Source organism: Prionailurus viverrinus, chromosome A1 (assembly GCF_022837055.1).
Source record: "Prionailurus viverrinus isolate Anna chromosome A1, UM_Priviv_1.0, whole genome shotgun sequence".
In the NCBI taxonomy this organism is placed as follows: Eukaryota; Metazoa; Chordata; class Mammalia; order Carnivora; family Felidae; genus Prionailurus; species Prionailurus viverrinus.
This window is the reverse complement of record NC_062561.1, coordinates 84750209-84770011: the sequence shown is the minus strand read 5'-3', so window position 1 is coordinate 84770011 and position 19803 is coordinate 84750209. Positions and strand designations below refer to the sequence as shown.

At 50.5% G+C, this 19803-nt stretch overlaps 2 protein-coding genes across 10 annotated transcripts; one reads left to right on the top strand and one right to left on the bottom strand.

The window, feature by feature from the left end:
- Positions 1–2263: 2263 nt before the first annotated feature.
- On the top strand, positions 2264–10863 carry ZNF692 (zinc finger protein 692). 8 transcript variants are annotated; one of them, XM_047850885.1, is made up of 12 exons: positions 2264–2357; positions 3013–3200; positions 3470–3501; positions 3844–4107; positions 4630–4678; positions 4768–4893; positions 5210–5422; positions 5510–5587; positions 5689–5767; positions 7439–7553; positions 10161–10260; positions 10382–10863. In XM_047850885.1, the coding sequence occupies exons 2-12, from the start codon at positions 3025–3027 to the stop codon at positions 10683–10685; spliced, it is 1536 nt and encodes a 511-aa protein (XP_047706841.1). In that variant the 5' UTR covers positions 2264–2357; positions 3013–3024; the 3' UTR covers positions 10686–10863. The 8 variants fall into 8 exon arrangements, with proteins under 8 accessions (XP_047706841.1, XP_047706901.1, XP_047706891.1 ...); XM_047850945.1 differs by lacking the exon at positions 2264–2357 and adding an exon at positions 2408–2449 and having other exon boundaries at positions 4771–4893; XM_047850935.1 differs by lacking the exon at positions 2264–2357 and adding an exon at positions 2408–2449.
- Positions 10847–19587, bottom strand: ZNF672 (zinc finger protein 672). Of its 2 annotated transcripts, XM_047850873.1 has the most exons (6): positions 19306–19585; positions 18847–18966; positions 16258–16358; positions 15431–15534; positions 14549–14639; positions 10847–13789 (listed from the first exon to the last, which is right to left on the bottom strand). In XM_047850873.1, exon 6 carries the CDS (start codon positions 13662–13664, stop codon positions 12288–12290), a length of 1377 nt encoding a protein of 458 aa, XP_047706829.1. In that variant the 5' UTR covers positions 13665–13789; positions 14549–14639; positions 15431–15534; positions 16258–16358; positions 18847–18966; positions 19306–19585; the 3' UTR covers positions 10847–12287. The 2 variants fall into 2 exon arrangements, with proteins under 2 accessions (XP_047706829.1, XP_047706822.1); XM_047850866.1 differs by lacking the exon at positions 14549–14639 and having other exon boundaries at positions 19306–19587.
- Positions 19588–19803: the final 216 nt, after the last annotated feature.

Genomic DNA, 19803 nt, shown 5'->3' with positions numbered 1-19803 from the left:
CAAACTCTTTGACCTTGACTGGTACAATTTCCTACTAGACACATCTCCAGAGGCAGGGAAACAAAAGCAAAAATGAACTATTGGAACTTCATCAGATAAAAAGCTTTGTTTGGGGTGCCTGGGTGTCTCAGTCAGGTAAGCATCCAACTCCTAGTTTTGGCTCAGGTCATGATCCTATGGTTTGTGAGTTTGAGCCAATGTTGGGCTCCATGCTGATGGTGTGGAGCTTGCCTCGGATTCTCTCTCTCTCTCTCTCTCTCTCTCTCTCTCTCTCTCTCTCTCCCCACCCGTCTGTCCCTCCCCCACTTGTGCCCTCTCCCAAAAATAAATAGATCATAGATAGATAGATAGATAGATAGATGATAGAGTTTTGTACAACAAGGGAAACAATCACCAAAACTGAAAGGCATCCTATGGAATGGGGCAAGACATTTGCAAATGACATACGGATAAAGGGTTAGTATCCAGAATCTACAAAGAACTTGTCAAACTCAACACCCAAAAAACAAATAACCCTGTTAAAGAATGTGCAGAAGACATGAATAGAAAATTTTCCAAAGAAGATATCCAGATAGCTAATAGACACATGAAAAGATGCTCAACATCAGTCATTATCAAGGAAATACAAATCAAAACTACAATGAGATACCACCAATCACCAGAATGGCTAAAATTATCAACACAAGAAACAACAGATGTTGGTGGGGATGTGGAGAAAGAAAAAGCCTCTTGCACTTTTGGTGGGAATGCAAACTGCTGCAGCCACTCTAGAAAACAGTATGGAGATTCCGCAAAAAGTTAAAAATAGAACTACCTGATGATCCAGCAATTGCACTACTAGGTATTTATCTAAAGAGTACAAAAATACAGATTCAAAGGAAGTACATGCACCCTGATGTTTATAACAGCATTATCAACAGTAGCCAAATTATGAAAAGAGCCCAAATGTCCATCGACTGATGAATGGATAAAGAAGTGGTGTGTGTATATATATATACATTGTGTGTATATATATATATATATACAATGAATATACATATATATTCATTGTGTGTGTGTGTATATACATATATATATATATGTATACACACACACACACACACAATGAAATATTACTCTGTCATAAAAAAAGAATGAATTGTTACCATTTGTAAGGATGTGGGTGGAGCTAGAGTATATTATGCTAAGCAAAATAAGCTAGTCATGGAAAGATCAATACCATATGATTTCACTCATATATGAAATTTAAGAAATGTATCAGATGAAAATTGGGGAAATACAAGAGTGAGGCAAACCATAAAACAGACCCTGAACTATAGGGAACAAACTGAGGGTTGCTGGACAGGAGGCGGGCAGGGCTATTGGTTAAATAAGTGATGGGTATGAAGCAGGGTACATATTGTGAGGAGCTTGAGTGTTGTATGTACATGAATCACTAAATCTGAAATTAATATATTACGCTGTATGTTAACTAACTGGAATTTAAAGAAATAGTTGGAAGAAACAAAACAAAGCCATCGGGCAACTAGATCACTCCAGAAGAGGTAAGCGACAACACTTGTTTTAGAGCCTGATCCAGGAGGACACTACGTTTTGTTGGGTCAGAGCGGGGAGATTCAGGAAGGAAAGGAAGAGCCAACGAAGAAGGAAGAAAATCAGGAGAGTGTGAAGTCACAGAAGCCAGTGGGATTTGGGGTGGGGGTGGGGTATGGAGGGAAAGATCTACACTGTCAGATGTTGCTCTGATGGAGGAGAGACCACAGCCAAGTGACCGTTCCATTTCAGCTGTTCCTTGAAAGGGAAAACGCCACTGGAGTCATTAGAAAAGAGAATGGGAAGTCAACAAGAGTCCACAGCAAATCTAGGCAACTTTTCGGAGGACTTTTGATGCAGACAGAGGGAATGGGCCCTGGGGTTCTAGAGAGGAGTCTAGTTGGTTTTTTAGGGTGGCTGATTCTGCACTGCATGTGTGCCCGTTGATGGCAACTGAGAGAGAGAAATTGAAGGTGAATTACAAAATAGTAATTGTGGAGGCAACATCCATGAGCAGGCTGGAGAGGCTGGGGTCGGCACACAGAGGGAGGGCTTGGTACCATTCATTTCCCCATCATGCGCGGGCGCTTGCCACAAAAGCCACCCCTCCACAATTCCCCTGGCGCTAAGCGAAGTGCTTGGGCAATTCCTGCGGGAACTACACCTCCCGGCAGGCGCTACGCTAGGTGGCCAATGCGCAGGCGCGCGCTGCGGGCCTCTGTCTCTGCCCTCCCAGTAGCCCCGGCCCCTGTTCCCGGCTGCAGGCTCCGACGCGGAGGGGGACGGGTTCCTCTTAAAAGAGAAACGGCGGCTGTGCGCGCGAGGTGGGCCCTTGTCCATCTCTGCTCTCCGGGCCTGCGCGCAAGGCGGGGGAGGCGCAGGCGCATTCCGGGCGAGGGCGGGTGGGGGCGCGCAGGTAAGGCCGAGTCGGGGTGGGCCGCGGCGGGCGCTCTGGGTGGCCTGGTAGCTGCCTGTGGAATTGGCCAGCCCTACACACAGTGAGCGTTAAGTGGGACGGCGGGAGACCGGGTGGGAGAGCCCTCCAGACCCCGCCCCCACCCACATTCACCCCGCTATGAAGAGCGCCCCCAAAACACACGACCTCCCCTTCCCCCAACAACCAGTAAAGGCCCATGTTCTCTTCAAGGTGAAACTGTTTACCAACCCCTCATCCAGCCCCAGCTGAAATTTCTCCATGAAAGTCTCACGCCCCTTCCCCATAGCTTCCGTTTCTACACTTCAGTATGCCCGGGGTCAGGCCATTGTTCTGACACTGACTTTGTCTCCCTGCCTCCCACTCCACAGAGCTAGTTTACATGTCCTGTAAGCTGGAGTAGTTGGGCCCAATGGCAGGGGATGCTATTGAAATGACTTAGTTTTGCTCCAATTCATTGATGAGGAAACTGAGGCCCCAATGGCGGGTGGAGCCAGAGGCCCGGGATCAGGTACGCCCATATGCGTGTCTCCTCCACCTTGTAGGTCCTGGTGCCTATGGCTTCCTCCCCGGTGGACGCATCCCGCAGGCGGCAGGAGAAGCGAAGGCAGCTGGACGCGCGCCGCAGCAAGTGCCGCATCCGCCTAGGTGGCCACATGGAGCAGTGGTGCCTTCTCAAGGAGCGGCTGGGTTTCTCCCTGCACTCGCAACTCGCTAAGTTCCTGTTGGACCGGTTAGGGGCCTGGGCGGGACTCTGGGGGAGGGCACCCAGGCTGTAACACCCAGTCCCCTCCCAGGGTCAGGTGGTGGCCCATTGCCCCTTACCACCCGTAGATTTCTCATTTCAGCAGAACCGCCTCTGTGATTTGTGGCCTTTGTGCCCTCCTGTTGGTCCCCAGTGAATAGAGGGGCCCTTAGGACTGGTCCCTTAAAAGTATGGGAGTGCTGAGAGCAGTTGGCCTGGACCCCTACCTAAACTGCCTCTCTTCCCTACCTTGGCAGGTACACTTCTTCAGGCTGTGTGCTCTGTGCAGGTAGGTAGGGAATAGCTAAAGTTAGGGGGTCAGGAGCCAGGGTGGGAAGAGGGGCAACAGGGAGTGAGTGATGTGACCCAGCAGCATTCTCCATAAGGAGATTGGATCTGAGTGAGTTTGGGAAAAGGTGGAGAATTGGGGAGCCCAGGGTAGTTTGATGGGAACGTCCTGTATAAAAGAGAGCAGTGTCTCAGGACCTTGGGGAGGTTCTGGGCTCTGAAGAATGATAAAATGGACTAGACTGGGGTTGCCCAGGGGGCTGGGGGACAGGGCTGAATGTAGCCCCAGAGTGAGAGTAGGAGGCCTCCCCACTTGCCCTGACTGTTGTCTTCACCATTCCAGGTCCTGAGCCTTTGCCCCCCAAGGGTCTGCAGTATCTGGTGCTCCTGTCTCATGCCCACAGCCGAGAATGCAGCCTGGTGCCTGGGCTTCGGGGGCCCGGGGGCCAAGATGGGGGACTTGTGTGGGAGTGCTCTGCGGGCCACACCTTCTCCTGGGGCCCCTCTTCAGGACCCATATCTCCAGAGGAGCCCAAGCCAGTTTTCCGGCCAAGTACTGCCCCAAGAAGCTGGTGCCCAGAGGCCAGGAGTGGGCAAGCACCTGCAGGTAGGCTGGGGGAAAGAAGAGTTGTGGAGAAAAGGAAGGGAAGAGGTTCCCATCTCTTTTGCTTAGAGCTTCATTGTCTAAAAATTATCCTTTCTCAATGAAAAAACTATGCTTACAAGAAAATATATCCTTAAATATATTTTCAGGTATAAAAAGCAAAAAACAGCATAGGGCGTATGTTGTGTTACCCTTGGTGGAAAACTAAGAGGAGAAAGAATGTATGTATGCACTTAACGGATGTATAAAATATCTCTGGAAGGGCATGTAGGAAACCAGGCTGTCTGTGGGAAGAATAAGTGATTGGGAACAGTATTGGAAAAGAGGCTTTTCATAGTGTACTTTTTTATACTTTTATTTTCTGAACCCATGTGAATGTATCATTTCTAAAATAAAATATCCCTTCCCACTCCAGTAGCCTCTGCACCCTCCTCCTTCCCAAGAGTCCTCCCACCACTTCAGACCTTAGAAGTACACCTGTCCTCATCCCTCCAGCCCAGAGTTCCTTCCCCTTTGACCCTACAGGTTTGGAATCTGAGCATGATGAGAGGACTCAGGAGGCCAGGTCACCCAGGTGAGGTTGGGGGTGGGAGGGACAGGATAGATTTGGGTGGACAGTGCAGGTGAAGGAGCAGAGCCTGAGGCTTGCCTTCCTTGGTCCAGCAGGGAAGTAGGACCCCTCCTGGAGACCTTCCCGCCCCCAGGAGAAGAGGGGGAGGAGGAAGACGAGGACGAAGAGGAGATGCTCAGTGAGGCCAGCCCATGGACCTACAGCTCCTCCCCAGATGAGCAAGTTGGGGCTGAAGGAGGATGCTGAACAGAGCAGGAGGAGGGAGGGAGCAGCTGGCCAGGGCTTCCAAACCTTTGTAGACTTGGTGGGGAAGGCAGGATGGGCATTGGGGAAGGCAGAAAGAATTGGAGGCTTTGAATTGGGTGGAAGGTGGTAAAGTTAGGCTGTAGGGCAGAATGAAAGCTGAAAGCAGGTGTGAACAGAGATCCTGGGTAGGAGTAGGGCTGTTCTGAGTTTGGGATCTTAGCATTTCGGGGGCTCAGGGCTAGCTGAAAGCCCAGGGAAATAATGCCCTCCTCTTCCTTCTCTTTTCAGCAGTGATCCAGATGCCCCCAGACTCCTTCCTTCCCCTGTCACCCATACACTTAAGGAGGGGGAAACACCCCCAGCCCCAGCAGCTCTCCTCACTCCTCTTGCTGTACCATCCTCATCAACATCGAGTTCTGGAGCTCTTCCTACCGAAGTTGGGGTACAGCCAGAACTCAGAGGGACCCCTCAAGCAGCCCAGCAGACTGAGCCTCTGGCCAGGTAACCTGATGGCTGAGACAGAGGGCAGGGGCATCCCGGAACATGGCCCTCCCTCGAGGCCCTCTGCTCCCTCTTTGCTGCCCGTAGCCCTGGGATTCAGGCCCAGTCTTCTCTGACCTTGGCCTGGGAGGAGGACACGGCACAGATTGGCCCCAAGAGAATTAGGTAGGACTTGCAGAGCGGGGCTGGAGGGGGGAGAGTGAGAAGAGGGAGTTGAGGAGAGCCCGTGGGAGTCCTTATGCTCCTCCCTATCCTCCTCCTCCCAGGAAAGCTGCCAAAAGAGAGCTGCTGCCTTGTGACTTCCCTGGCTGCGGACGGATCTTCTCCAACCGACAGTATTTGAATGTGAGGAATGTGAGGGGCACAGATTGGGTTTTATGTGGCTTCAGAGGTGAGAAGCGCTGAAGGGGATGCTGAGGTGAAGGAGAAGCTGAAGCAAAGAAGCCTGGAATGTGGGTGGATTCAGAGATGGGAAGAGAAAGATGGGGGTGGACCTGCAGAGCTTACCTACAGTTAATAATCACTAAAGCAGACAGCTGGTAGATAAGGCAGAAAACCAAGCCACCAGTACACAGCTGCTGCCCACTACTGCTGGTTTCTTGGGCCCTCCAAGGGTCACGTGGAGATGATGATGGCATTCCTCAGGCTCTTGGAGTGCTAGTGACTGTTCTAAGCACTTGACATGGGTCAAGTCTTTTGATCTTCAAAAGATCCCTATGGAGTAGGTGCTGATACAGTTCCTGCTTTGCAAATGAGGAAACTGAAGCACACAAAATGGTTAAGCAGTTCCCAAGACTCCTTAGCTAGTGTGTGACGGTGCTGGGGTTGCTGAGTCCACACTCAGCCACCTGGCCCTGTTCACTTGAGCAGGCAGTTCTAGTGCTAGAGGACTGGAAGATGATCCTGTCCCCAGCCTAACTGCAGGAGAGGTTTGGGGCACAAAGAGGGAAGGGCCACAGCCCCCACACTCATCCAGAGCCCTCCCAGACCCAAGTGCTGAGGCAGAGACCCCAGACCAGAGGAATGGTGAGGCAAGGGTGGAAGGCATTTGGGCAGGAAATCCCTGGGCTGAGAAGAACTTTACCAGGGCTAGTCAAACACACTTGAGCTTGTTAATGGAGGACACTTGAAGCAGCCACCAGCAGCAGTTTAACTATGGGAAAGCGGGATTATAGATAAGGGGAAAGCCCATGGAATTTAGTGAGCCAGAATGTGACATTAGGTCAGACAGGAGAAATATTTCCAACAAATAATCAGGGAGTTAAAGAAGAACACACAATCCCTAAAAGTGTTCCAGGTTGAAAGCATACACGTGTGTGTGTGTGTATTTCTAAAGAAGATTTAGGAAAACACCATATAATGTATACCCATGGTTAGCAATAAAGTAGGCAATCTAGGTGATATTATTTTTTTTTTTTAAATTTTTTTTTTTTTCAACGTTTATTTATTTTTGGGACAGAGAGAGACAGAGCATGAACGGGGGAGGGGCAGAGAGAGAGGGAGACACAGAATCAGAAACAGGCTCCAGGCTCTGAGCCATCAGCCCAGAGCCTGACGCGGGGCTCGAACTCACGGACAGCGAGATCGTGACCTGGCTGAAGTCGGACGCTTAACCGACTGCGCCACCCAGGCGCCCCTAGGTGATATTATTGTACATTAATATTGATATTAAAGAGGATAATCATACCTACCCAAATTGTGTTCTTATTCCCAGCAGACAGCAAATCCATGGTTAGGGAACCAGGAGTGTCACCAGAATGGCACTTTGTTCAGGGAACTGGTCCTTGTAAGGAAGGTTGTGGCAAAAAGGTGAAGTAATGGAAGTCAAGGACAGAATAGGGTGAGGGCAGAGTTTGGTGTCAGGATGGGATGGTGGACTTATATACAGGTGAGGATTGGCCAGGATGATGTGAGCTGGTGGTGACAGAACTTTTGGGGGATGGGGAGGGGGCAGAGGAGCCTGCCTGCTGGGTCAGCTCTGGTGGTCTCCCTGAGACCACCTGTTTCCTTCCCTAGCACCACAAGAAGTACCAGCACATCCACCAAAAGTCCTTTTCCTGCCCAGAACCAGCCTGTGGGAAGTCCTTCAACTTTAAGAAACACCTGAAGGAGCATGTGAAATTGCACAGTGGTGAGTGGTAGAAATGCCTCCTCACTTCCCTCTCCTGTGGGTCCCTTCACCTCTCTCTCTGGGTGTTTTCATTTCTCCATGAGTCCCGTCACTTCTCCATGTGGGTTCTGTCACCTCCCCCTGGCGGTCCCTTCACTTGCCCTGTGAGGCCTATCACCTCCTATCTGCAGGTGCCATCACACCCCTCTGTGGGATGATTCTCACTCAACACTCAACTCTCTGTGTGTTGAGCACCTGCCTGCTTGAGACTGTTCTAGGTGTAGGATACAAAAGCGAACAGAGGCATCCACTCTAGTGATAACAGGGATACAAAGAGATGTGAAAGCAGGGAAGGGATGGAGAGCATGAGAGAGGAGTTTCTTTTGTAGAAAGGGAAGCTCCTTTGAGCAAAGACCTATGTGAAGGGAGGAATAGAGGCTTGTCCATGTCTATGGGCAGGCCTGGGGAGGCCCTGAACTGGCATCTGCATGGAATGTACCAGGAATGGAGAGGGGGCCAGGAAGTTAGAAAGGAAGGAAGAGAGGTCAGATAGGTAGCAGGGACCTCTAACACTACCATCAAAGATGGTTTGGCTTCTGGCTAAATGAGATGGGCACCAGGGTGTTGTGTAGCAGAACGACACAACTGACTTTAAAAGGAGCACAACTGACTTTAAAACTGACTTTGTGACTGCCATGTGGAGAAATGGGGCTGTAGGAATGTGCAGTGTGCAGTGATGGCAGCTTTAACACGCTGGTACAGTTGAGTTGATAAGAAGTGGCTGGAGGCTGATGTGAGCGTGAAAGTGGAGCTAGAAGGGCTGCTGTGAGGAGGACAGATTGGCCACAGGTGGATGGGCAGGAGGGCATCAAGCTGACTTGAAGGATTCTAGCTTGAGCAACTGGAAAGAGGTGATGTGATTTCCTGAAAATGAGAGAGGCTTTAGGAAAGGGACAGTTTATTTGGGACATGATAATTTAGGCATCCCAGAAGATATGAATCTGGAGTCTGGAGATGGTGGGGGGAGGGGGAAAAAGTGTTAATCACAAGCACATGGGTGCTTCACAAGCACATTTGTTGCTGAAGGTGGAGTATACCTCCATGGAGTGAACGTAGGTACAGAAGAGTAATGAATGGGACATGTGGAAAGGGCAGCTACAAAGTGACCAGTGAGGCAAGTGAAGAGAGCAGTACTTGAGGAACCAAGTGGAGAGATTGCTCCAGGGAGGAGGGACAGAGGGTGGGTTGTGCCAGTGCTATAAGACGGAGTAAGATGAGGATGAGGACTTTGACTACATAACAAGGTGGCATGTGACAAGGGAGAGGACAGCCAGAATCGAATTAGTTCAAGGCAGAGAGGAGCTAAAGAAGTGGAAATAGAGAATATGGACTACTCTTTGGAGTTTTGCTGTGAAGACAAGTAGAGAAATGGGGTCTTAGCTGGAGAGCTGTGAGCTTGGGGGCACAGAGGGGAAAGGGATCCCACTGAGAGTAAAGGTTACTGATGCCTAGGTGGGGTGGGCAGCCTGCAGTCAGGGAGAAAAGGTGTGTTTCTGCACAATTGGAAGGTGGCTACAGTAGAGCAAGTATTCACATAAATGGTCACAAACAAGTTTGGTGATAGATTAGGTAAGGAGGAAGATGTGGGTATTCTCTCCTGGCTTTTCTCTTCTTGGTGACTTTGAAAAATAAGATCACTGCTGAATGAGGCTGGCAGAGAGAGGAGGTAGTATGGAATAATTGTCTATTGGACTCCTGTGAGTGAGAGAGTGAAATACAGAGGCATATGGTGGACTCTTTAGACTTGTGGTTGTGGATGAAAAGTAGAGGCTGGTGGGTGGGTGGGGGGCATGGATTGTGGTTTCTGTTTCTACTTCTCTTAGCACACCTGTGCAGGATCGGGCCAAATGTTGTTCACCCTAAGTTGGATTTTAGCCAAACAGGTCCAGCTGAGGAAGAGAGGGGCCAGTGAATGGGTAGTATGAGTGAAGGAAGGCTACAAAGATGCCTTGGAACGGGAGTGTGGAGGGGCACAGTGGAAAGTCAGCGGGCTGCTGGACTGGCAGCGTGGAATCACAGGCTTATTGCAGCAGGACAAAGTAGTAGAAGGCCCTTGCTGGAACTGGCATGCCTGCAATTGCAGTTTCTGAAAAGGGTGGGAGACCAGGGACAGGGAGACCAGGGAACAGAAATATGGAGTGCTGGCTGAGGAGAGGGCCTGGAGCCAGAGATTTGTGCAGTGTGGTAGAGTGATGGGGAAGAAGGCTGTAAGCATACATGTGCCGTCTGACAGGTGGGGGTGAGACAGATGTCTAAAGGATGCCACAAGAAGTGACGATACCTCCAGTATGCCCTGCCCTGAGGCTTGGAGGTACAGGAGAAAAAGCACAGTGGGCCTGTGAGAGCTGCTGGAGAAGGGCAAAGGGCAGGTGCTGTTAGTGCTGGCAGGTTCAGGGAAAAAGGAACAGGTTGGCTGCTGACAGCCACAGAGCACTTTTGGGGGCTGAGAGGAGTGGGATAAGCAGGCTGAATGGGGACAGTACTCCTGTGAGGGTTGGCAGGTGGGTTGGGCTGAGGAGGGGCCACAGCCTGGGGATGAATGCTAGGGTGTCACCTGTGCACCTGCAGACACCCGGGACTACATCTGTGAGTTCTGTGCCCGGTCTTTCCGCACCAGCAGCAACCTCGTCATCCACCGGCGCATCCACACTGGAGAGAAGCCCCTGCAGTGAGTGTGGGGGAGGTAGTATGGGTGGGAAGGTAGGGCTGTGGGTTGGAGCGGGGGAACTGCCATGGGGAAGTCAAGATGGGCTGAAGCACTGTCCTTCCCTCCGCTGTCCCTGGCTCAGGTGTGAGATCTGTGGGTTCACCTGCCGCCAGAAGGCCTCCCTGAACTGGCACCGGCGCAAGCATGCAGAGACAGCTGCTACTCTGCGCTTCCCCTGTGAGTTTTGTGGCAAGCGTTTTGAGAAGCCAGACAGCGTTGCAGCTCACTGCAGCAAAAGCCATCCAGCCCTGCTCCCAGCTCCACAGGAGTCACCTGGCCCTTTGGAACCCTGCCCCAATATCTCTGCCTCTGTGACCCTGAGGTCTGATGATGAGTCCAGGCCCTCTCTGGTTCCTGAAGCTCTGACCACACTCCATCAACAGTGAGCATTCCTGGGCTCTGAGAAGCCAGACCCTAGGGACTGAAGGGGAGCAAGGAAGAGAAGGGCCAGATGCCTAGTCCCCAGAAACTAAGGTGACAGGGAGTGTAGGGTGGGGGGCAAAAAAAAACCAAGACAGGCTACTTTAGCCTTCTTAAACAAAAGAATAAACTCAGTATTTTACAGTTGTGTGTGAGCAGAGTGAATGTTTTGGCACCTGAAGAATGGGAATCCTTATTCCTCTGGAAGCAGGCTCTGCTAGAATGTGCCTGAGTGCACCATAGGTGCAGGCCCTGTTTCTCTCTCTGTAGGCCCCTACCTCAAGGACCTAGCTTTCTTTCCCAATTTGGTTTGACACTTTGCAGTCCTTTTCAGTTGAGTGTCATACCTATTCTTGTGCTCAAGCAGGGCAGGCTGTGACAGTATGCAGAGCACTGGGTCATTCCAGAGGGATAGCTGGAGCAGGAATGGAGGTATGTGAGCCTGAGCCACATTTGTACTCTTCACTGAGAACCAAGTGTATAGGCCTTAAGAGTCTTGCCTTCCAGTGCAAAATCAAGGGGGTACTACATGCAAGATCACTTGGGAGGGGACAAGATATCTTGGAACTTCAAAAGAGCATGGCCCTTGGATCACTCTTGAAGTCTGCAAAGACAGCAGCCTCAAGCTTTGAGAAAAGAGGCTCTTGGTATCTGGAACCCAAACAAACAACTCTTTATTTCAACAGCCATAAGCAAAAAAATCACTGGACAACTCCAGATTTTCTACCCTGCACTACTGCCTCTGTGGAGCTGTTTCCCCATGGCTCCAAGATTGATTTGGATATAACATTCTGATGTTTCATTTGGCAGTATCCTGCTTTATCCATGTGGTCTATGTCTAGGCCCAAAGCTAATGTGGCCCACCTAGCTAGAGAACAGTGTCCTGAGAGGGACCTTGATCTGGACACCATCAGGTCTGGCCCATGGGACAGGTGGATGCTTTGCTGAGGGCTCCTGCCCACCCTCACTGGAGTGGGCCTTCTCTGCTGGGCAGCAGGCTGATTGCTTATGGCAGGATGCCTTTCACAGAAATGAGAAATCTCATCATCTCTGCCTAAAAATTTCCCATCTCTCAGAGCCCAGGGAGAAAGCAGCAGAGAAGCTGTCAAGTGGAACCAGGAGGCAAGAAGACCGCAAGGCAGGTGGGTTGTCCCTGTGGCCACCCTGTGATCATTACCTGAAGAGGCAGGACAACAAAAGTATCCAGGAAGGAGAGCTAGAGGAGACTCAGGCTGGAAAAAGGGGACGGGACAAGAGAAGACAACACAGGTGGGAAACCAGGAAGAAAACATTTGAGGGCACAGTAGCAGCAATGGGAACACACCAATACCTGGGCTTTCTTCCATGTCTAGGTTTTCCCAGTTCCCTGCACCTATACCCCAGAGGTAGCAGGAAGGATGGACAGGAAGAGCTGACAAGGGAAATGGATGTAGGGGCGTGACAGGGGGTGACAGACAGCCATGCTGTTTTTATACAGACTCCCATTTGCAGAGCTGCCCCACCATCCCTGTGGCAGTATATTGGTACTTGCTGAGCCCATTCCAGAGAAACTTCTCAGCAAGTTTCCCTCAGCTGGGACACAAAAAGTCCGGCTTCTCCTGTTCTGCCTGCCCTGCAAAGATGAGGGCAGCTCCTGCGGTTGCTTGGATGGCAGCGGTGGTGGCACGCGCTCGTGTGTGGGCCCGCTGGTGCTGTGAGAGGGAGCGACTGTGGCTGAAACACTTGCCGCACTCAGCACATTCTGCTGGCCGCTCGCCCAGGTGTGTCTTGCGGTGCAGTGCCAGTTTGGACCCCACGCTGAAGGCCTTGCCGCACTCAGGGCATTTGTGGGGCTTGTGACCAGCATGGTTGCGCCGGTGCACGTTGAGGTTAGATACGCACGTGAAACATTTGCCACACAACTCACAATGGTAGGGTTTCTCGCCTGTGTGTGTGCGCCGGTGCTTGGTGAGGTCAGAACGGTCGCTGAAGCGGCGGCCGCACTCGGCACATGGGAAGGGCCTCTCGCCTGTGTGTATGCGCTGGTGCACCACTAGGTCAGAGCGCTGCCCAAAGCCCTTTCCACATGTAGTGCATGCGTGGGGCCGATCTCCCTGGTGGCTGCGCCTGTGGCGCAAAAGGGTGGAACTCTCGCTGAACCGGCGCCCACAGTCCCCGCACACGTAGGGCTTCTCACCTGTGTGTGTGCGCTGATGGCGCACGAGCGTGGCACTCTCCAAGAAGCCCTTTCCACACTCGGGGCACTTGAAGGGCTTCTCACCTGAGTGAATCTGCAGGTGTCGTGTTAGTGTTGAGCTCTTACCAAAGTTCTTCCCACACACACTGCACTGGTGTGCACCCGGAGCATGAGGCTGCGGAGGTGTGGAGTCTCCAGGGCTCCGGGCCACGTGGACGCGCGCGTGGCTCCGCAGCCCTGCGTAGCTGCGGAACGCCCGTGGGCATTGTGTGCAGCGGTGCAATGGGTCGGTGGGTGTGATGGGTGACCCCCACGGGTGTGCGCGCGCCTGGTGGAAGCGTAGCGCGCTCTGTCGGAAGGTGCGGGCACACAGCGGACAGCGGCGGGGCCGCTCTGGGGGATGCAGGCGGCGCCGGTGCAGCAGCAGAGCCGGGAGGTGTGGGAAGCTGCGGCCGCAGGCACGGCAAGAGCAGGAGCGGCTGCGCTGTTTATGTACACTCTGGTGCAGGTCCAGGTAGCCGCTGTGGCGGAAGCTCTGGCCGCACTCACTGCAGATGTAGAGTGTTTGGCCAGCATGGGCGCGTCGGTGCGCACGGAGGTCAGCAGCCAGGGCATAGCACTCACCACAGTCTAGGCAGCGGTAGCGGCTGTCACCGCCGTGAGCACGCTCATGACGCAGCAGCACCGAACTGTAGCGGAAGCTCTTGCCACACTCACTGCATATGTAAGGCCTTCCTGCTGCTGCCGCCATCTCTGATGCAGCTAACATGGTGAGGGCCAAGCCGGGCGTGGGGGGGGTGGAGTCCCCGGAATGCAGGCTGGCAGGGATGTGTGCCACTCCCACGCCAGGGTGCACCTCCTCAAACTGCGTGTTATTTTCCGTTTTCTGAAGGCCTAGAAAGGGAGTAGCAAAGGGAAGAAGGGGAGTTTTGGAAAACTGGTCTGCAGATTCTAGGTTCCTTTTCTTGTAAGCAGACTCTGTGTCTTTTTCTAGGGTGCGCTGCAGCCCAGTTCACCCTTCACTGCGAGCCCTATAGGGAGAAAGTCACTGTATGCTACAGTTAAAGCTGTAACAGCTACACCTTGGGGAATGGCCAGGTGAGCACAGAGTCCCTCATTTCTTGTAACTTCCTCAGCTAGGCCATCTCCTGCATTCCATTCTCCAAGAAGAGGCAAAGCCATAGGACTCCTAGAAATATGGGGAAGGAGGTCTTCATGCCACCACGAAGGGCAGGAGGGATTCAGAGAGGGAGTTTGCCTCCAAAACTCTGCTTGGGAGGGGATGAGGAGTACCCAGCCAGTTTTCTGTCCTTAGGCCAGAGGTCTTAGCCTGGAGATACACTAGGAAACACCAAGAAGGGATGGGCAATGAGAAAGCCCCTGGGCCACAGAGCCTGCTTACCAGAAAAGGAACCTAGAATCTGCAGACCAGTTTTCCAAAACTCCCCTAGACCACATGGATAACCTTCCCCTGAGACCCTGGTTTCCTAAGTCACCAGTGTGAACCCAGCCAGACCTGGAAGGTCAAGGAGGGCAATGAGATGAAGCCTAAACCCATACGTAAGCAGAAGCCTGGGCAAAAAGGGCTGGGGCCTGGGCAAAGGATGGTATCTGAGAAACCCCAAAGTACTGCACCTTGGCTTTGGACAATACCTGATAAACAACCACTCCACACTGGTACACAGCTTCAAAGTTCTCTGGCCTAACCTTGAGAAAGCAACTCTGGACCTGGGTGAAAGCAACCCTGGAAGGGGTGAAAAGGAACATGTGTAGTCCACAAAAAATAATATTGAAAGTTGATGGCATTTTCCTAGAAGTGCTTTTCACATTTTCAGGAAAAGCTGGGGAGAAGGAAGAAGCATTCCTTCTTAATTCTCAGTTCATCCAAGCTGTTTGCAAACATTCTACAGACATCCTTCATTGCCCTAGCTCCAGGGATCTGAGAACCCAGAATAGCAGAAAAGCCCCTTATGGGGATGGAATCTGTTCTGCTATTGTCTTTATCTCAGATGTTATCCCTGAATCCTAACAAGTTGGTCCAGGTAGCTGTCTGGGAGCAGAGTCAGGCTTTCTTTACAGAACCTCCTGTGGGCCTCATCACTGACTACTTCCCTCAAGGTCCAAGGATTGGTCCCAGCTAAATTCAGTGGAGATTAGGTGCAGTTACTATGAGTTATAGACTATCACTCAACGGGTCAGGGAGAGGAAGCAAACAAGTCAGCAATCATTTTCTTACTGGCAGATGGAAACATCATAAATACCTAGAGCTCTGGTTAAAACATCCCATAAATAGGATCCATTGAAAAAAATCCTTGAGAGGTGCCTGGGTGGCTCAGTTGGTTAAGCATGCGACTTCTCACAGCTCATGGGTTCAAGCCCTGCATCAGGCTTTGTGCTGACAAATCAGAGCCTGGAACCTGCTTCAAATGTTGTGTCCCTCTCTCTGCCCCTTCCCCACTCAGGCTGTCTTTCTCTCAAAAACAAACAAATAAACATTTAAAAAAGAAAAAAAAAAAAGTCTTGAAAGCCACAAACCTTCAGGGGTGGGCTCAGGAGCTTCTGCTCCCCTCCACATTGGGCAGGAGTGGCCAATACAGGATGTTCTTTTCTCATGCCTTTGAAGCAGGATGTTCTGTACCCTGCGAAGATGAAGGAAGAGGGACAACATGAATTTAAACTGAGCAGAGGGGACAGAAGCAGGGAGAGAAAGAAGAGGGGAATATTGTTTTAATGGCCATTTTCAAATTTAAAAAAACTAAAGAAAAGTATTATGAATCACTCTTTCACCTTCAGCATCTATTTACATTTTGCTCTCAAAATTTCTGTCCCATCTATGACATTCCTCCCGTCCCACACACTTTTTCTCTCTTTTTTTGGTCTGCAGTATTTTAAATCCCAGATATCTTATTCAAAGAGAATAAGTTTAAGCACAAACTGCAAGCAGGGGCAGGAGCCCCTCTGCAGACCTCTCTAAAGCAGTCTTTAGAGAGTCTCTCAGTTCTTTCATAGGGAACTTTCAGCCCAGACACTTGGGCAGCTTACTCTAGCTGGTCTTCAATTCAAAAGAACTTTTACCCTCATGTGAATAAAACCTTCCCTCAGGACTCAGTGTTTGATCCCAAATGCCAAAGAGAGCAATGCACATTCCCTGGTGTGTGTTCCACTTTACTTGGGCGTCTGCAGGGACCATGGCACCTCTCAGGCCAAGTTTCTGGGAAACCGCCCCCCTGCCTCCCAGGGCACATGCCCAAGGAAGGGAAGACAAATGCACAAACACAAACATGCATACGAGTGACATATAAAGAAAGATACAATTCTCCCCCCACCCCCTGCCCCATTACAAATGTGGAAATAAGACAGACCCTGATCTAGGGAGCAGGTTTGGTAACTCAGTACCAGAGTACACCCTTCAAGTCTCTCTTCTGTACTTCACCCCATGCTGGAACTTGCCCTGGGAGGAAATCTGAAAGGAAAAAAAAAAAAATTACTGTGCAAAAAACAAAAAAAAAAAAAAAAGATTTTTAGACTGTCCTAACCACTTTGTCAATTGAGGGTTTTGAAGTTGTTAAACCACCAAATTCATTTTAAGTGTAAAAAAAGTAAGTGCAGGAGGGAAAAAAAAAAAAGTACAGGAGGGCTTGGAAAGAGGGAAGGAAGTAATTATGTGTGATTTACTGAAAAGTCCTAAATGCTCAGTATTTTAAAGTAGTAACTTTCAAGCATCTAATACTTACAAATATTTACAAATGCTACATATGTAATTAATAAAAAACAGGTAATATAAGCTAATGAAAAAATTAACATTTACACTTGATTAAAAATAAGCTTCTGAGTTTTATATCACTTTATTTTTGTGTCTTAATAGATTTTGCAGGGATTTCACACCATATCTAATTGATCACATGTTACAGATCAAGAGTATGGTAATTAATTAGGATTTAGTACATTTACTAACAATCTACTATGAGAGCAGTTTAGTCCTTTTTCTTCTGAGTTGTGTCCTTCAGTCACTACAAAGATTTTCTTCCCTAGTTATCTGTTCTGCTGGGCCAACATTTCTGGGGCAGGATGAAGAGGCAAGTGATCATCTCACAATTTCTCCATCTTGAAGCCAGAGCTGGGTAAAACTGGAACAGGAGAGGGACTGAGGATTGCTCCTGCTGTACTGTCCACTATAATAGTCTTGAGCCACATGTGACTGAGCACTTGAAATGTGGCTGGTCCAAACTGAAATGTGCTGTAAAGGGTCAACTACACTCCTGATTTCAAAGATTTAGTATGAAAAAAGAATGTAATATATCTCATTAATAATGTTTAATGTTGATTATATATATGTTGAAATGATAATGTTTTGTATATATTGGGTTAAATGAGATGTATTATTTAAAAAAAATTTAATGTTTATTTTTGAGAGAGAGAGAGCGAGAGAGAGAGAGAGAGCATGAGTGGGGAAAGGGCAGAGAAAGAGGGAGACACAGAATCTGAATCAGGCTCCAGGCTCTGAGCTGTCAGCACAGTTCTCATGAGACACAAGATCATGACCTGAGCCTAAGTCAGACACTTAACCGACTGAGCCACCCAGATGCCCCAAATGAAATGTATTATTAAAATCAATTACCTACTCTGGGGCCTTTCCATTTATAGCTCCACCTACAAAGCCCATTACCCCCTTCACTCAGTGCTTGGCTCCGATAGCCCCTCCTCAGAGAAGCTCTGCTGAGCGCCTTCACACCCCACAGCCCATCCCCTTGCTTGGTTTTATTCTGAGTAATCAGTGAAAGTAACAGGAAACAGTGATTCCCATCCATTCTGGGAAGGTTTCAGCCCCTTTTCTAGGTAAGGATGGAGTGTGGAATCTAGAGCACCAGAGTGGCTATTCCTTACTTTCTTTTCTTCCACAGAAGAAACAAGATCCAGTACTTCAAAAGAAGTTACCCCTTCTAGCTTCAGGTCCAGTCTGACATGTTTAAGGAGCTGGTGGAAATAGGAATGACAGCTGCTTCCCATCCCAAGTGCCCAAGACTGATTATGACTCAAATACATTATTTTGGAAGTTCTCCCTTCACAATTTTTTTCCTGTGAACTGGCAAGTGTGGACAAGGTGCGGATGTTGGCAGGGAGAGAGCATACATAGTAGGATAGTCTATTCCCTGTGTTCCTTTGACACACGGTTGCAAAACTGCAACCCAGAGGGGGCAGAGCTTCCCAGAACTGGGATATAAGAAGGGACTATATATATTGTTTTGAACCTTCCCTGGGCCTAGCAAGAAGTTGGGCACACATAGGGCACTCAATGCTTTTTAAACATGATGTATTAAACTGGCATACAAGTCTTTCAAATGTTAGATTCCTGGAGGAGTAGGAAGCCTCTCTCCAGTCATCTTATCCTCCGTAGCCCTATCTACTGCAGGTACTGCAAATACTCTGCTTTGGTTTACTGAAACAGAACTGCAAGATCCATAGGGGAACCACAGAGGCAAGTGTCCAAATTCTGGTTCTTCCATAATAAGTATTAGCTGTGTGACCTCGGACAGGGAACTTTAGGGGTCTGACACTCCTGCCTGGGAGAACCCAGTAAAGGAAACTATTATAACGTTTCATATGAAAAGAAGGTTAAAACATGTGTAAGTCTGACAACTGCGGTTGCTGAAGTTTTAGGTTTTACCCTCCTCAGGAAAGTTCCTCTAAAGAAGGATCCTGAATATGGGGTCCGTCTCTGACTTCGACCCTAAGGATCCTAAACGTTCTGCAAGACTTTTTAAATCCCTTCCCTGATCCCCCAAAGAACCCTTCTTCACAGGGTTAGAGCAGTGTAGGCATTCCGTAGCCCCACGCCGAACCCCGGGAGCTTTCAGAGTAAGCACAAAGATTGGTTGTTCATTTTAAGACTTGTTGCCTCGTACTTAACGGGAAGATGTACACAACTATTCACGGTAAGAGGAACGCCACACCTGAGAAGGTCGCAGCGCAGCCAATTCCGGGCGCTTCAGTCAACGGTGGTCGTCACGAGTTGCTTGGCGAAACTCTTCCGACCTCAGCTCCTCTCCCACGGCGCCAGTCCACCTTGAGGGCTAGACAGGGCACCAAAGACGTATTGAGGAGTCGGGGTTGATTAACGCCGACAGAGCTTGGTAGCTAAAGCTGCCCTTTTAATCCGTCTTAGCCTGGTGATATCTGCGTCGTGGGGCTGCGGGCCCGAAGGTGACCGGGGGAAGACGGGCGAGGACAGGCTGAGGGCAAGGCCTGGGAGGAGCAGGCCGCCCAGCGTGCCTTAGCGTCACTCGTTGCCGGGGCGGCGCTCGCAACAGCTGCAGGCGCTAGCAGCCCACAGCGGAGGGGCGAAGACCGGCGACAGTTGGAGATCGCTGCCCCGCGCCAACCCTGCCCTCCTAGCCCCTCAGTCCCCTCACCGGTCGCCGAATGGCTCCTTGTACACCACGCGGTTCCCACTCAGCTGGCTCGCCGACCCCTGCCTCCCAGACTGCGGGACTAAGGAGAAGGGAGGAAGGGACTGGCGGAGCGCTCGGCCGCCGAATAGGGGGAGCTGGGAGGCGGCTCGGAAAAGGGGTCACGCTGCAGTCCCGCTTTCCCCAGTTGGCCAGTGGCTGACCTCAGGCGAGCCGCGTCACTGGTTGCTGGGATGACTAGGAGGCGTAGGACCTCCACTGACCTAAGTCTGTGTCCCAAATCACGGTGAGGGGGCGGGGCTACCACTGCCAGCCAAATACCACCGCCCTCCTCGACAAGGCTCCGCCTTCTTCCCAGGAGTAACCAGTCTCTACCTCCTCTTTTGTCCGTCCGCCCCTTGGTTCCACCCAATCAGAGGAAAGGGCGCTGAGACCTGGGCACCGCCTGAGTCCGCGGTGGCTGAGTTCCGGTGCGGAGTCTAGTCTTCCAGCTGCTAGCAC